Source organism: Heptranchias perlo, chromosome 11 (genome assembly GCF_035084215.1).
Source record: "Heptranchias perlo isolate sHepPer1 chromosome 11, sHepPer1.hap1, whole genome shotgun sequence".
NCBI lineage: Eukaryota > Metazoa > Chordata > Chondrichthyes > Hexanchiformes > Hexanchidae > Heptranchias > Heptranchias perlo.
In genome coordinates this window covers 17,090,292-17,108,019 of record NC_090335.1, presented here as the reverse complement: position 1 = coordinate 17,108,019, position 17,728 = coordinate 17,090,292, and the positions used below count along the sequence as shown (strand labels likewise).

At 44.1% G+C, this 17,728-nt stretch overlaps 1 protein-coding gene across 1 annotated transcript in view; it reads right to left on the bottom strand.

Annotated features, from left to right (window-relative positions):
• Window positions 1-17,428, bottom strand: part of wdfy2 (WD repeat and FYVE domain containing 2) — a 43,244-nt gene extending 25,816 nt beyond the window's left edge. Inside the window, exons 1-3 of the mRNA XM_067992630.1 lie at window positions 17,159-17,428; window positions 10,535-10,602; window positions 5,358-5,431 (exon numbers count right to left, since the gene is read on the bottom strand). Of these exons, the coding sequence (XP_067848731.1) occupies window positions 5,358-5,431; window positions 10,535-10,602; window positions 17,159-17,295 (279 nt within the window). The 5' untranslated portion in view covers window positions 17,296-17,428. The remainder of the gene's footprint in view (window positions 1-5,357; window positions 5,432-10,534; window positions 10,603-17,158) is intronic.
• Window positions 17,429-17,728: the final 300 nt, after the last annotated feature.

Here is a 17,728-nt window from a genome sequence, read left to right as displayed (position 1 = left end):
ACTTTGCTCCTTGATGTGCCCTGCACTGACCTACTCCTCATTCTGTGCCATCTACTCCTCCAACCCTGACCTATTCCTCATTCTGTACGCTCTGCGTCTCCAACACTGACCTACTCCTCACTCCGTACCCTCCATTCCTCCAACCCTGACCTATTCCTCATTCTGTACCACCCGCTATTCCAACACTGACCTATTCCTCATTCTGTACCACCCGCTATTCCAACACTGACCTATTCCTCATTCTGTACCACCCGCTATTCTAACCCTGACCTATTCCTCATTCTGTACCACCCGCTATTCCAACACTGACCTATTCCTCATTCTGTACCACCCGCTATTCTAACCCTGACCTATTCCTCATTCTGTACCACCCGCTATTCCAACACTGACCTATTCCTCATTCTGTACCACCCGCTATTCCAACACTGACCTATTCCTCATTCTGTACCACCTGCTATTCCAACACTGACCTATTCCTCATTCTGTACCACCCGCTATTCTAACCCTGACCTATTCCTCATTCTGTACCACCCGCTATTCCAACACTGACCTATTCCTCATTCTGTACCACCTGCTATTCCAACACTGACCTATTCCTCATTCTGTACCACCCGCAATTCTAACCCTGACCTATTCCTCATTCTGTACCACCTGCAATTCTAACCCTGACCTATTCCTCATTCTGTACCACCTGCTATTCCAACACTGACCTATTCCTCATTCTGTACCACCCGCTATTCCAACACTGACCTATTCCTCATTCTGTACCACCTGCTATTCCAACACTGACCTATTCCTCATTCTGTACCACCCGCTATTCTAACCCTGACCTATTCCTCATTCTGTACCACCCGCTATTCCAACCCTGACCTATTCCTCATTTTGTACCACCCGCTATTCCAACACTGACCTATTCCTCATTCTATACCCTCTGCTCCTCCAAAACTAACCTATTCCTCATTTTGTACCACCCGCTTTTCTAACACTGACCTATTCCTCATTCTGTACCCTCTGCTGTACTTCAGCTATAATCTCACTCATCTAGCACTTCTGCCTCATTACATCCTTTCTTGCTCATCGGATAGCAAACTGGCTACAAAACAGAAAACAGAGAGTAAGGGTTAAGGGTAGCTACTCAAACTGGCAAAAGGTGGGAAGTGGTGTTCCACAGGGATCAGTGCTGGGACCACTGTTGTTCGCAATTTACATGAATGATTTGGACCTGGGAATTGAAAGTACAATTTCAAAATTTGTGGACGACACCAAATTGAGGATGTAGTTAATACAAAGGAAGAATGCGTCAAAATTCAAGAGGACATTAATAAACTTGCAGAATGGGTGTGTAATTGGCAAGTGAACTTCAATATATATGTGAGAGGTGGTGAGGAATAAGGAGGCCACATACTGCTTGGATAATAAGTCTAAATGGAGTAGAGGGATCTGGGGGTACAGATACACAAATCACAGAGTAGCAACGCAAGTTAATAAGGCCATAAAAAAGGCAAACCAAGCACTAGGGTTCATTTCGTGGAGATGCCGGTGATGGACTGGGGTGGACAAATGTAAGGAATCTTACAACACCAGGTTATAGTCCAACAATTTTTGTTGGACTATAACCTGGTGTTGTAAGATTCCTTACATAGGGTTCATTTCAAGAGGGATGGAATCAAAAAGCAGAGAAGTTATGTGAAACTTGTATAGAACTTGGTTAGATCATACTTGATGTATTGTGCACAGTCCTGGTTTCCACGTTATAAAAAAATATAGAAGCATTGGAGAAGGTGCAAAAAAGATTCACAAATTTGATACCAGAACTGAGAGTATATAAGAACATAAGAAATAGGAGAAGGAGTAGGCCAATCGGCCCCTCGAGCCTGCTCAGCCATTCAATAAGATCATGGCTGATCTGATCCTAACCTCAAATCTAAATTCATGTCCAATTTCCTGCCCGCTCCCTGTAACCCCTAATTCCCTTTACTTCTAGGAAACTGTCTATTTCTGTTTTAAATTTATTTAATGATGTAGCTTATCAGGAAAGGCTGAACAGGCTGGGACTCCTTTCTCTAGAAAAGAGAAGGCTGAGGGGTGACCTGATAGCGGTATTTAAGATAATGAAAGGGTTTGATAGGGTGGACAGAGAAAATGTTTCCACTTGTGGGGAGTCCAAAACTACAGGTCGTAAATATAAAATCATAGAATTATCGGAAGATTACAGCACAGGAGGCCGCCATTCGGCCCATCGGATCTATGCAAGAGCAATCCAGCTAGTCCCACTCCTCCACCCTATCCCTATAGCCCTGCAAATCTTTTCCTTTCAAGTACTTATCCAGCTCCCTTTTGAAGGCCATGATTGAAGCTGCCTCCACCACCCACCCTGGCAGTGCATTCCAGATCCTAACCACTGTGTAAAAAAGTTTTTCCTCATATCACCGTTGGTTCTTTTGCCAATCACCTTAAATCTATGTCCTCTGGTTCTTGATCCTTCTGCCAATGGGAACAGTTTCTCTCCATCGACTCGGTCGAGACCCTTCATGATTTTGAATACCTCTATCAAAACTCCTCGCAACCTTCTCTGTTCCAAGGAGAACAACCCCAGCTTCTCCGGTCTATCCAGGTAACTAAAGTCCCTAATCCCTGGAATCATTCTAGTAAATCTCTTCTGCACCCTCTCTAAGGCCTTCACATCTTTCCTAAAGTGCAGTGCCCAGAACTGGACATAACACTCCAGTTGTGGCCGAACCAGTGTTTTATAAAGGTTCCTCATGACTGCCTTGCTTTTGTACTCTATGCCTCTACTTAGAAAGCTCAGGATGCAGTATGCTTTTTTAACCGCTTTCTCAACCTGCCCTGCCACCGTCAGCAATTTGTGTACATATACTCCCAGATCTCTCTCTTCCTGTACCCCTTTTATAGAATTGTGCCCTCTAGTTTATATTTCCTCTCCTCATTCTTCCTACCGAAATGTATCACCTCGCATTTTTCAGTGTTAAATTTCATCTGCCACGTGTCCACCCATGCCACCAGCCTGTCTATATCCTCTTGAAGTCTATCACTATCCTCCTCACTGTTCACTACACTTCCAAGTTTTGTGTCATCTGCAAATTTTGAAATTGTGCCCTGTACACCCAAGTCCAAGTCATTAATATAGATCAAGAAAAGCAGTGGTCCCAGTACCAACCCCTGAGGAACACCACTGCACACCTCCCTCCAGTCCAAAAAACAACCGTTCACCACTACTGTTTCCTGTTAATTAGCCAATTTCGTATCCACAGTGCTACTGCCCCTTTTATTCCATGGGCTTCAATCTTGATGATAAGCCTATTATGCGGCACTTTATCAAACACCTTTTGAAAGTCCATATACACACAACAACTGCATTGCCTTCATCGACCCTCTCTGTTACTTCTATCAAGTTAGTTAAACACAATTTGCCTTTAACAAATCCATGCTGGCTTTCCCTAATTAATCCACACTTGTCCAAATGACTGCTAATTCAGTCCCGGATTATCGTTTCTAAAAGTTTCCCCACCACTGAGGTTAAATTGACTGGCCTATATTGCTGGATTGATCCGTACACCCTTTTTTGAACAAGATTGTAACATTTGCAATTCTCCAGTAGATTTTGGCCATCACCTCTGCAATTTCCACCATGACTTCCCTCAGCAACTTAGGATGCATCCCATCCGGACCAGATGACCTATCTACTTTAAGCACCTCCATCAATTTTTAGCCTATCCAGTATCTTCCTTTACTGAGACTCTGGCAGCATCTTCTTCCTTGGTAAAGACAGATGCAAAGTACTCATTTAGTACTTTGGCCTTGCCCTCTGCCTCCATGAGTCGATCTCCTCTTTAGTCCCTAATCGGCCCCACCCCTCCTCTTACTACCCTTTTACATGCCTATAGAAGACTTTTGGATTCCCTTTTATGTTGGCTGCCAGTCTATTCTCATACTCTCTCTCTGCCCCTCTGAACTTTCTATATTCAGCCTGGTTCTCACTTGTGTTATCAACTTGACATTTGTCATATGCCCGTTTTTTCTGCTTCATCTTTCTATCTCTTTTGTCATCCAGGGAGCTCTGGCTTTAGTTGTCCTACGTTGCACCCTCGTGGGAATGTATCTTGTCTGTACCCAAACCATCTCCTCTTTCAAGGCCGCCCATTGTTCAATTACAGTTCTGTCTACTAATCTTTGATTCCAATTTACCCGGGCCAGATCTGTTCTCATCCCACTGAAATTGGCCCTCCTCCAATTGAGTATTTTTACTTTTCCATAGCTATTCTAAACCTTCTGATCACTGATCCCTAAATGTTCCCCCACTGACACTTGCTCCACCTCACTGCCCAGAACCAAATCCAGCAATGCCTCCTTCCTCATTGGGCTGGAAACATGCTGGTCAATAAAGTTCTCCTGAACACACTTCAGAAATTCTTCATCCTCTCTGCCCTTTACACTATTACTATCCCAGTCTATATTAGGATAATTGTAAACAATTTTACAACACCAAGTTATAGTCCAGCAATTTTATTTTAAATTCACAAGCTTTCGGAGACTTCCTCCTTCCTCAGGTAAATGTTCAGGATATATTAGGATATATTAGGATAGTTGAAGTCCCCCATTATCACTACTCTATGGCTTTTGCACCTCTTTAATTTCCCTGCAAATTTGCTCCTCTATATCTTTCCCACTAGTTGGTGGCCTACAGAATACACCCAGTAGTGCAATGGCACCTCTATTGTTTAACTCTAACCAAATAGATTCTATCCTTGACCCCTCCAGGACATCCTCTCTAGCTCTGCACTATTCTCCTTAATCAATACTGCCACCCGCCCTCCTTTCTTTCCTTCCCTATCTTTCCTGAACGCCTTGTATCCAAGAATATATAGTACCCAGTCCTGCCTTTTTTTGAGCCAGGTCTCTGTTATCACCACAACATCATAGTCCCGTGTGGCTATCTGCACTTGAAGCTCACCAGATAGTCACCAATAAATCCAATAGGGAGTTCAGGAGAAACGTCTTTACCCAAAGAGTGGCAAGAACGTGGAACACGCTAAAACAGGAGTAGTTGAGGCAAATAGCATAAATGCATTTAAGGGGAAGCTAGATAAGCACGAGGGAGAAATGAATAGAAGGGTATGCTGATAGGGTTAGATGAAATAGGGAGGGAGGAGGCTCGTGGGGAGCATAAACACCTGCATAGGCCAGCTGGGCCGAATGGCCTGTTTCTGTGCTGTAGACTCCATGTAATTCGATGTAACTAGCTACCGCACCACACCCATGTAATTTAATCTCAGGTTTAAGACCCTTGTTGATAACTATTTACAAGAACTTCCTCTGGTTTATAGTCAAGTACTCACAGAGACTGTACCGTTGTCCAGTCCTACAGAAAGCCTCCTTGTTTCTGGATTGAAGGACATGCATGAACATGAAGCTGTAAAAAGAAAATGCTCATTGCAATGCTGGATAAGTTGACATGAATATTTTGAACTTGTCAAAAGCCATTAATAACCGTATTTTAATTCATAATTATTTGAAACTTTGCAACCTTTCGATGCAATACTGTTCCATAACACATTCAATGAAAATGATACAATATTTCTATTGCGATGTACTGCTTGAAACAAAATTGGATAATGCAATGAGTTTATAGGTTTATTAAACAGCGGGCACTCAACTCCTGTTCTCCCAAAGATTAACGTACGTATTAATGTCACACAATAACTGCAATGAGTCATCTGCAATGTCAAGCAGTTAACGTGACTTCTCACTCACTGTTTAGCTGCATCCCCCAACAGTTTAACACAAGGAAGCACACAATTTCTGACAAGGCTTGGCTAGTATTTCCAGACCCTGCAGCAAACAATACTATAAAGATAACATCCATCACATTCCTCCACCCACAAAGAAATCTCAAGCATGTCGTAACGAGTGTACAAAAGCAGAAATGCCTCTTTGTACAGATGCTGGCCTGGTGCTTTAAACCTCAATCGCTCGGCCTGTGTGCAGCAACTATTTTTCTTAGAGTTGGATAAGTGTAGCATAGGAATTTGCATAACCAAATCACTGCTGCAATTTGAGTAACAGTGAAGCTGTATCAATTACATTTCAGGAGTACTTGAGTGTACATTACACCTATCAATTGTTGTTTGGAACATAGGAACAGGAGTAGGCCATTCAGCCCCTCGAGCCTGTTCTGCCATTCAATTAGATCATGGCTGATCTGTATCTTAACTCCATTTACCCGCCTTGGTTTCATATCCCTTAATGCCCTTGCCAAACAAAAATGTTTCAAAATTTGGGTTGCAAGATGGATGGAGTCACAAGATATCAAAATAAGCAGGATACCACAGCACTCATGAGACAAAAACAGCTCAGCCAAATCAGTTACCCTTACCACACAGCATTCCGAGTGGTTGAACAGATATGCTGCCTCTACTTAATGAACGCTTTCCGTTGGCTGATATCAACCAATCAGAAACTTGACCCCCAAAAATCAGGGTCACCTATAAGCCTGTGTGAAGCCCCTCAGAGCACAGTAAACCGTTCCTTAAGCCGACATCTCTTGCAAGAATTCCAAACATGCTGCTTTTGGACTGCATTGCCATCGGGAATTTCTGGTGCCTTTTTCGGTACAAAGACAACACCAAAAGGCATTTCAGACAATGGCAGCACCTGACCCAAGCAGCCATCCTTCACAAGAGCTTGGACGGTGAGTGCCCAATCATAAGAGTTCATCCCTCGTGGGTGCAATTCTGTCCTTGGCCAAAGTTTACACATACCCATTTCTGGCAAAGTGGGTGGGGATTACTGGACAGGAATCAGAAGTAGGAACCGTCGCCAACTTTTCTCTTCCACAATCAGGGACACATAATACAACAATTAAACAAACATGATTGAGTAAGACTTTCTGTGGCTTAATCCAGTTACTCCAGTTTATCAACAAGTTACTTTCCTCAGGGTCACACTGATTGTTAAAAACAAGCAATTTCAAGGCTACACTAATTGATTGTCAATGAAAGACTGAAAATTAGACTGTATATTGTAATTGCTCAATAAAGTTGATGCGATATGTTCCGATCAATACTGAATGTTTACATTTAAAACAAATTATAGAATTTGGAAAGAACAGTTATACTGGAAAATCAATTGGAGTTGTTGTCTTGTCTGAATTGCTTTTTTGCATGTTCAAAACCACATCTTGCATTAGTGACAGCTGGATCACAAGTAAAACCCCAGTCTGCCAAGAAGCTAATAGGGTACCCTTCAAATTGCTGTAGAGCAGCAGGATTTTCATCCCACAGCTTAAGATCTCACATTTAACTGTATCCCCATCGCACTGAAGCCATTACTATATTTATCTATTACTATTCTTAGTTAACTTTGGCAAAAAAGCCAGGAGAGGTGAGGAGTCATTTATTAATTAACGCAGTGAGTTATGATCTGGAATGCATTGCCTGAAAGGGTGGTGGAAGCAGATTCAATAGTAACTTTCAAAAGGGAATTGGATAAATACTTGAAAAGGAAAAATTTGCAGGGCTATGGGGAAAGAGCAGGTGAGTGGGACTAACTGGATATAATAAACTGGATAGCCAGGTGGTGAAGGATAGAATACTAGTGCCTAGTCTTCAGTTGCTTCCAACCCTTTATTCTCAGAGATCCCCATTACACACCCAGCACCCCCAAAATAAGCTCCCTCCTATAAATGGATACAAGAGTCCCCAAGTGATACCCACAACCTGAATACAATTAACACTAATTGATATAAATCACAGATACAATTAACATTGGATAGCTTTTTCAAAGAGCCGGCACAAGCATGATGGACCAAATGGCCACCTCCTGTGCTGTAAGATTCTATGAACTGCAATCAGTGTTTCTGCAATAACCACACTGTAAAGTTCACATATTGAAAGCCCCATCGAGCTAGGCCGAGAATGCAACACCCATTCCAAGTACCAAATTACACAGGGCAATTTGAGTTTCAATATAAATATTGCAATACCATGGAAGTTTACCTGTACAAGTATTTAAAACAGCATTCTTGAGAGTCTCAGAAATGCATATTCCATTTAGCAAACTTGAGTATATGAAAGTGAACTTTTATATAACGTATTCCAGTATGCTGTTCCAAAGCTAGACCAAATGGTGGCAACCACCTCGAAATATTGCATGAAGCATATTTTCCAATTAACCTAAACAACTACTTTTTATGCCTTTTTTTATATAAAGTTTTTACCATAAATTCATAATGAAAGTAATCAATTGTGACACACTTTTAGTCTGTATCTGATTATTAATAATCTATTTGAACCAATGACCAGGATACAAGTTCCATTTTTTCTCCTCTCCTGAACCTAATTTCTACCAAGCACCCCCCAGTACCTCACACAAGTGGTGCTCCTTCACGTGTCAGCAGATCATTTGATCATGGGTGGGTTACAACCAACGGTGAACTGGTCCTCACCCAAAACACGTGCCCATTTTTCAGCACATCTCTGGTTAGCAGTTACAAACGAGAACTCTGGCCTTCCTTCCCAAACCTTCCAGTGCAACTTTACCATGTCCGTACTCTGCACCCCTCCCCAACAGATCAGAGGGTGAGAACTTGAATGGGGAATTCACTGGCATGAATTTGCATACCACCCACTGCAAAATGCACTGGAGCAATGTACTGCACCACCATGAGAAAACTTAATTTGCAACAAACAAAAAAGGAGCTAAAAATAAAACAAATGATCAAACACTGAATTCTATGGCCTCAAACCAACTCTCAATCTGGTGTCTGGAAGACTACACTGTAGGAGCCTAGTAATGTGTTTGATCAGTTAACGATATCAGATTTCATGCTCATTCTACACTACAGGCAAGGACTGATTGCTTGTTTTATTTTCCCCCTCTTCCTTTCGATTTAGAGTTTGTCCCCCATATATGGGATGTACTCCATTTAAGCCAAAAATATATGAGTGCACAGGCCTGCTGGTTTCCCACACGTACAGATGCAAGGAGGGGAGGTAAAGCAGAGTCAGTCTTGCACACCCAATAGCCAAACTAAAGCAATACTCAAGTTTAAATCTATCACAGCACCTCACTGTGGAGTACTCCTCCTTGGGAATAAGTTGCTTACCACGATCAGACATGGAATAATTTACGCCTTAGGGATCCCCAGGGGAAATAAATTATTTATCCTCTCAGCTGTAGTACTACATTGTATCCAGATGCAATATGGTATGTCCGATAATTCTTAGTACCTCCACAAGGTCACGCAATCAGCAGCTCCTGCATTTTTTTGATGCAAGGGATGATTTGCTCACATTACAGACACTAGCCATCAGTCACTCATCAATTTGTACTTCAAACTCAGGAGGATTTGGATTTCTACACCCACCATTCCATTTTGAACCAGAATGATTGTTTTGTTGCAAGACCACCGAAACACACATTGCTTCATGCTGTTTTAGCTGCCGGTTAAAAACCTGGGAGTGGTGAACACGGAGCTGGATGGTTACATGTTCAAAGACCTGTGAGGAAAAGGAGGCTATGATGGAGTGGTAGTAAGAGGGAACAGGGGGGATGTGGAACTAATTGGACAGCTCTTTCAAAGAGCCAGCACAGGCAAGATGGGCAAAATGGCCTCCTTCTGTGCTGCAAGATTCTATGATTCTAGGGGAGAACTTTTAAGGAGGGGATGATGACGACGACGACAGTTTTGAAGGAGGAAAAACAATGCTGGTTTCCAACGTCAGTGAACACAGAGCTGAGGAGAGGTAGCGGAGCAGTCAAGAGCCGGGGATAAACGAGCGAGGAACTGTCTTTCATGAAGGAGATGAGGGCATATGAGCTAGGAGAGGAGTGTTGCTGGAGTAAAGGAAGAGCAAAATGCAGCTCAGGTCAATCTAAGTTGCTCCTATGACCCTTTCCAGCAAATGGTTCAAGAACCGGACTGAGAGGTCCAGGAGCGGTTCATCTGCTTGTCTTCTAGGTCGAGAAATAGTGCCTAGCATTGAGCAGGGGTGTCTACATTAAGCAGTGTGATCCTCAAGAAATATTCAAGGAACGGTTTACCAGGAAGCTCATACAAATTATATATTTGTGAACCTGTCCATACTATCAGGCAATCCTCATGATATCAAAAATATCAAAACTTACTGTTGCTAATTTACATTTTTTTTAAATCTAAAAGCTATCCTAGAGCTCTAGATAGTTATAGGCATTAACCTGTCTCCATGCTCCATCATCAGAGGGTTGAAAAAAAATGTAAAGGCATCAGAAATTAGGGTAGGAGTGGAATAATAGCTGCAGCCATTCAGAAAACCAGGTCAACGGTTGATTTAAAAACACTTGAAAGGCAAGTTTGTATTTCATTTTTGATATCAGATCTGTCACTTCCTAAAAGAAAATTCACAAATAAGATTTTCTGAGCTTTTCCAGAAGTATTCCTTTAACTCCTATTTCATGTCGGTTAATACACAGGTCAAGTATTTTCAGGTGCATCCTCATGACATTTTCTTCAGTTTTTGATGGAAAACACACTTACATGTCATTGAGTGGTAAACGCTGGGCCAGTACTGACCACTGTCTCTCTTAATCCACACACGGATTGTTCTGGAAAGGGGGGGGAAAAAAAAAAAGAGCATTACATTGACTTTTCTTCACACCATCATTCACTAAAGAAGATGGGGAACAATTAAGCTGAACTACCACAGTGCTTTACTTCTCAAAACATTTATTTACATAGGGCCTACCTCTGATTTTTGCTGTCAAAAACAGATCACGAGGCCCTGTTTAAGACACATGGTAACCTGCCAAAACTCAATGTCAAGGCTCATGAATAATGGCAACTCGGGCATGGTACCAGAGGGCACTCTACTCCCACGTAGCCATATCCCAGCAAAGTTAACATCTTCACAATGGCAGAGGAGCAGAAAAAAATATACATGGGTATCTCACACCTGGATTTCACAACCAAATGGTTTTAGTCAATGCTGTGACAGTAAAGGCCACGTTCACACTAGTGTTCCTTTGAATTCTGGGAGGCCCGTGCCCGTGGGTCACCTGCCCACATTTATACTGCTAAATTCGGCCTCCTTAACCTACTCACAGAACCATTGCTAGTTTAAAATTCTAACACCAAGATAGAAGAGCCGGGTTAGCACTGGGAAGTAGAGAACCAGTTTAAAAAGGCTGCTGTCCCAGAGTCCAAACTCAGTCAAAAGCTGCTCAAAAAATTCCGCAAAGACTTTATTTACACACCAAAAGAGGGTACAATGAGGTAATAATATTAGTGCATTGTTTGAGCACATTTGCTGCTAAAATATTATCTTGCTTTTGTTAAAAATGTGAAAACTTCAAATCAACAGTGTGCTGCAAGATAAATCCGCTGTAATGCAAATCTATCAGTGACTAACAGGACACATCCAGTGACACATTTTCAGATAACGTTTGCAGGAAACATGCACGCAGCAAAAGTCGCTGCCGAAACATCACCTTCTTCAACAATCTTCTGCCTAGTTGGGTCGCAAAAATGATGATTATGGATTTCACTGCAGTGTGCAATTGTACAGTATGATACCCTGTTCTTCATCAGAGGTGAAAATGCAAGGAAAGTATGAGAAATAAAAACAGGAAATGTTGAACAACACTCAGCAGGTCAGGCAGCATCTGTGGAGAGAGAAACAGAGTTAACGTTTCAGGTCGATGAGTGTCCGAGAACATTAACTCTGTTTCTCTCTCCACAGCTGCTGCCTGACCTACTGAGTGTTTTGCAGCATTTTCTGTTTTTATTCAGGTTTCCAGTGTTTTGCTTATGTTTTATAAAAGAATGAGATGCTGATCGCCACTGTTAAAAGTAACACGCACAAAATAAAGCTACAAGGGGTGAGTTTTGTCTGAAACTGAAAGTAAGGCCTTAGTCGAGATGTGTATTTATCTAAACTCCCACTACTAAATTGTAGCCTTTAACTTAATTGCTGGTCACATAACATACTTTTATTTTGGGGGACGAAACGGAGAAAGATTATTTTTACTTTCTTTGCTGTGATCCAGCAGTTGTGTTGCCACAGTGGCAACAAAGTTAGTTGCTAAGTGACTGTCATGTACTTTCACTCAAGAACGAGAGCTTGATTAAATGTATATGCCCTACAGGTGAATAACCTCTGTGATCGCTGGGCTGGTCTCAACTTGGTCTCACAAGCTAGAGGAGAGGAAATAGCACTGAACCCTAAACGCCCAACAAGCAGACAGGCAGCAAGTGGAAGCCCAGAAGCATGTGTAGCAGCAAGCCAACAAGGGCCAATCAGGCAGACCACTTGATTGGCACCCCATCCACCAGTTTAAACATTCACCCCCTCCACCATCAGTGTAACGTGGCTGCAGTGTGTACAATCTGCAGGATGCACTGCAGCGAGTCGCCAAGACTTCTTCAGCGGCACCTCCCAAACCCGCGACCACCATCTAGAAGAATAAGGGCAGTAAGTGCTTGGGAACACCATCACCTCCAAGTTCCCCTCCACGTCACACATCCTGACGTGGACATAGATCGCCATTTCTTCCTTGTTGCTGGGTCAAAATCCTGGAACTCCCTACTAAACAGCGCTGTGGGAGGCCTCCACTAATATCAATATGAACTAACTACAAGAGGCAGAGGAGATGGCTCGCCCTCCCTCTGCTCAGCACCACCTCGCAGAACGCAGCTAAGATCAAGACCATAACTGAGACGGGGACTGAAGCTACATTCTACCATTCTCTGCCACCACACACAGTCCCACCTTGAATAGTTTATTTTTAAATTATGACAAAATTAGACCCAGAGGGTTGCTGGCACTTGTGGAACTATAGCTCAACAAAAAGAGTCAGCAACTTAAGTGGGAATGGGGGAGCAACAAAAGGAACCCATTTGACCCATCAAGCTCATTCCTGTAACAAACCCCATGAATGGTAACTTATCGAAATTTTATCTGAATTAAATCTAAATGCCATCAATAATTGTTCGGGATGTTCCTATCATTATTCATGCGGCGCAATTCCTATTGCAATTTAAAATGTTTTGGGGAAACAAAATTGTACTTATCAAAATCCAATAGATTTAACTTGAATTTCTTTCTTGGCAAAGATAATATTTGAACATAAAACACACACTCAGATTTTAAAAGGATTCCAGGCCCTCTGAACCTTTGACAACTGGACCCAAGCAGAGATTACTAAAAATGGGCTACAACAAAGTTGAATTTTAAACTCACATACAAACATTGTAAATTCACTGTGCTTGACAGAACCCCCAAGACTTTAGGCTGAATATTCAGGCTTTGTTTTGCAGACCTCTGGAAAAGAGGAACTAACTTAACGCACTGAACTGTACATTTGCAAATATGGCGTGAGTTTCCTTCGCTCCAAAAGTGCCAGTGCCTGAAAATTGAACATCCTCGTGTTGTATTTATCTGAATGACGAGTCTGAAATAAAAACTCTATTTAAAAATAAACCTTCCATTTGTTTGAGCACAGATTGAAATCTCTGAAGCATGTGAATCATAAGGCGTGACATCACCTGACAGTTCGGTAATCTAGCTGGCAGGAAGTAGATTGCTACAGAAGTGCTATCATTTGCCCAAGCATGTTACTGCGGGTCATTATTACACAGTAACAACGACAGGGGGGGATTAAAGATAACTAAAGGTCCCTCTACTATTGTGGCTGTAATGCGTGTAGCATGTCTCAATAAATGAAAGTCTCATCAGACTGAACTTGAACTCTGCTTCTGCCTCTCTTTCTATATAGCTCATCGGTTTACACAGAAACTGATGAGCTCTTGTGGTTTTCGCTAACACTGAACTCTCATTTTTGTTTTTTTTAATATAAAGATCTGGCAAATAGCTAATTGACCCTCTTTTTCTTTCAATATAGACTTAGTTTACGCACTCAATGTTTTATTGAGGGCCACAATCCCAAGCAATGTCATACGTGAGGATCAACTTCACAAGTGCTTCAACCCACTGCGTCACAGAATGGCGGGGTCAGAGCTGAGCAGCTGTGCTTCCTCACATTCTGCCCCCGAGTTCAATCATACCACCGCTGAGCTGCCGAGGCGAGTTGAGGCACTTTCGCTTGATTAAAAAAACGGAAACATTACAGGATCGACTGCTCTCATGAGGCTGCTGTTCTTTTTATAAACAAATGCACTGCTTGAAAGGGCAGTGGAAGCAGATCCAATAGTAACTTTCAAAAGGGAACTGGATAAATATTTGAAAAGGAGAAAGTTGCAGGGCTATGAGGAAAGAGCAGGAGAAAAAGCAGAGGAGTGGGACAATTTGGACAGTATGGGTTGTGAGAGTCCATAAAACCCTCCTGAAGTATAAGACTAACCACCCTATCGGCTGGTTATGGCCATGGAAGTTCACATCGTGACCTGTCAGACTGTTAATCAGCCTGAGAATCGTTCTACTACTTCAAGCAAAGAGTGCGATGAAAACAAGCACGCTGTCACCATTTGGAAGGTGGGCAGGTGCAGTGACGTGCACCCCTGCCTTCCCACTTATTGTCAAATGCCTGTTATCTGCTAATGTTCATGGGAATCGAGGCGTAGCTTGGCATAAACCAGCTAAAATGCAACTGAGCATTTTAATCGATTGCTCCAGGCTCTGGATTCCTGACCAGAGAAGTGCTCATTAAAGGCTGCTCTCATATTTAGCTTTGGATCAATAGACCAGTGCGAGATCGAGTTTCCAGTCCAGGAAATCAGCCAAAGTTAAATTGTCAGCAATTTTTCAAAAATATATACATCTCATTTTTAAAAGGGACAAATGCAGGTCTTACACGCACACAGTGGGAATTCAATTCAGTTTGGTGCCTTATAATATTCTCACAACGTTCCTAAGCATTTTATATCCAGTGGATTACTTTTGAAGCGTAGTCGCTATTATTATGTAGGAAAACGCAGCAGCCAATTTGAACACAGCAAGTTCCACAAACAGAAAAATTTACAAATGACCAGAAAATCTATTTTTGCTGGTATTGATTAAGCGAGGACTGTGGGCCAGCAGATTAGGAGAACTCCCTGCTCTTCTTCAGGAGCAAAATCAGGAAGTACATTTTCCACCCAAAGGGTAGTAGAAATCCAGAATTCTCTCCCCCCAAAAGGCTCTAGATGCTGGGACAATCAAAGCTTTCAAGACTGAAATCGATAGAATTGTATTAGGCAAGGGTAACGAGGGATATGGAGTAACGGTGGGTAAATGGAGTTGAGGTGCAGATATGCCATGATCAACTGAATGGTGGAGCAGGCGCGAGGGAACGAATGGCCTACTCCTGTTCCTACATTCAAATAGGGCTGCTGGATCTATTATGTCTACCTGAACAGGAGGACGGGGCCTCAGTTTAATGTCTCATCAGAGTCAGCGACTCCAACAATGCAGCACTCCCTCAGTACTGCATTCAAGCCTGTAGTGGGGGTTGAACCCACGACTTTCTGACTCAGTGTGCTACCAACTGATGCCAAACTTGGCTGAAGCACAACTAGATCAGAGAGCAAAAACTCACCACTGGACTAAATAGGAGAGGATGCTCAATTATTTGCTCACTTCCACTGTGGCATATGAACGAGGTTCCACTGCACCTGAAGCCTGACCCGTGATTCAGTAAGTATGCAATGCAATGCAATCCCAGGAGAAAACCCAATCACTCCAGCTCGGTTAGCAAAGAGGAAGGCCACAACCTACTGGAATCAGTAGGCTCAGATCTGTTCTTTTTTTAAAAAGCAATGCTTTCAAGAACAGGTGAAGAGAACATAATAACATTTTAGAAAAATAAGGTGTACTGCCTATTCGCTATCTAGTGCCTTCTTACAATGAAAGTGGCATCCAGCCAGCATTTTAACTGTTAAGATTTTGGAAGTGATCAGTGATTTTTCTAAGTCACGAGTGGCAGAGACAGTTCAAGAAGTATCAACAACTTCCTTCCACTCAGCTACCCTCCTCTCAAAACCCAACAACATAAGCTGAAAGCAGGCGACGACAATCTGAGAAATCTTCAGCTTCCCTTGAAAATCCTTCATCTTTAGTGTTTCATTTCATATCAACTGATAACTCACTTATTTACACAGACTCTATTGAGTATGTATAATTCTACATTTGGCTGAATCTATTGGAATGCTTACTGAGCTATCAGTCCCCTTTGTTTTGCTCTATTGCTACAACAAAATCTTTTTATCTGTCCTCCCTCATCGGTTTATCCCATTCTGCTCTAACCTCAATCATCATTTTCATTCGCTAATGCCTCTCCTCCCCCAACTCCGATCTCTCTCGTTCCATCCCTCCTTCTCCAATCCTTTGCCCTCCTCCGAACCCTCACCTCTTCCTCTCCCTTCTCACCGCCCCCCCCCCCCCGTCCCACTCCTCTCCCTTCTCACCGCCCCCCACCCCGTCCCACTCCTCTCCCTTCTCACCGCCCCCCCCCCGTCCCCCTCCTCTCCCTTCTCACCCCCCCCCCCCCGTCCCACTCCTCTCCCTTCTCACCCCCCCCCCCCCCCCCCGTCCCACTCCTCTCCCTTCTCACCCCCCCCCGTCCCACTCCTCTCCCTTCTCACCCCCCCCGTCCCACTCCTCTCCCTTCTCACCCCCCCCCCGTCCCACTCCTCTCCCTTCTCACCCCCCCCCCCGTCCCACTCCTCTCCCTTCACCCCCCCCCCCCCCGTCCCACTCCTCTCCCTTCTCACCGCCCCCCCCCCGTCCCCCTCCTCTCCCTTCTCACCCCCCCCCCCCGTCCCACTCCTCTCCCTTCTCACCCCCCCCCCCCCCCCCCCGTCCCACTCCTCTCCCTTCTCACCCCCCCCCCGTCCCACTCCTCTCCCTTCTCACCCCCCCCGTCCCACTCCTCTCCCTTCTCACCCCCCCCCCGTCCCACTCCTCTCCCTTCTCACCCCCCCCCCCGTCCCACTCCTCTCCCTTCACCCCCCCCCCCCCGTCCCACTCCTCTCCCTTCACCCCCCCCCCCCCCCCGTCCCACTCCTCTCCCCACTCCTCACCTCCCCCCCCGTCCCACTCCTCTCCCTTCTCACCGTCCCCCTCCTCTCCCCCTCTCTCTCTACCCCGTCCCCCTCAGCTCCCCCGTCCCCCTCAGCTCCCCCGTCCCCCTCAGCTCCCCCTCTTCCCCGCCATTCTAACCTACGGACCTGTCCTCACTGACGCTGATGACTCCATCCTCTTTGGGGATGATGGCCGCCATATTCACCACATCCTGGGAGCCCTCGATCTTGCTGAGCAGGACCGGTCTGCGGGTGAGCGGTTTGGGGTCGGTCTCCGCCGCCATGGCGATGCTGCAGTTGCCCGGCCCGGGCCGCCCGGACCCAGCTTCACTCCAACCTCCGCGCAGCCACCACGGCACAACTCCGGAAACCGCCGCAGCCGTTCCGCTCCAAAATCCGTCCGGCCTGTGAGGCAAAGAAATGCTTCCCCCGGAAGTAGAGGAGGAATGTTCCTGCACTGTGCGGCCGGCCGAGCGTTTGGCAATAAAACCATTGATGGTGGGTTAAAGATGTTCCCTATTTAGATGTCCCTGTCTCTCTGAGATCAATCTCCACCAGTGTAATTGGATTTACTGCCTGTGTCAGTTTTGTTCATTTTAAAACTCCTGCATTACATTTCCCCCATCACTGACTCCACTGATTATGGTGTATTTCATTCTGAAAAGTAAACATTTTTACGGACATTTGTCCACCTGCATTTCTTCTATTTGGAGTATT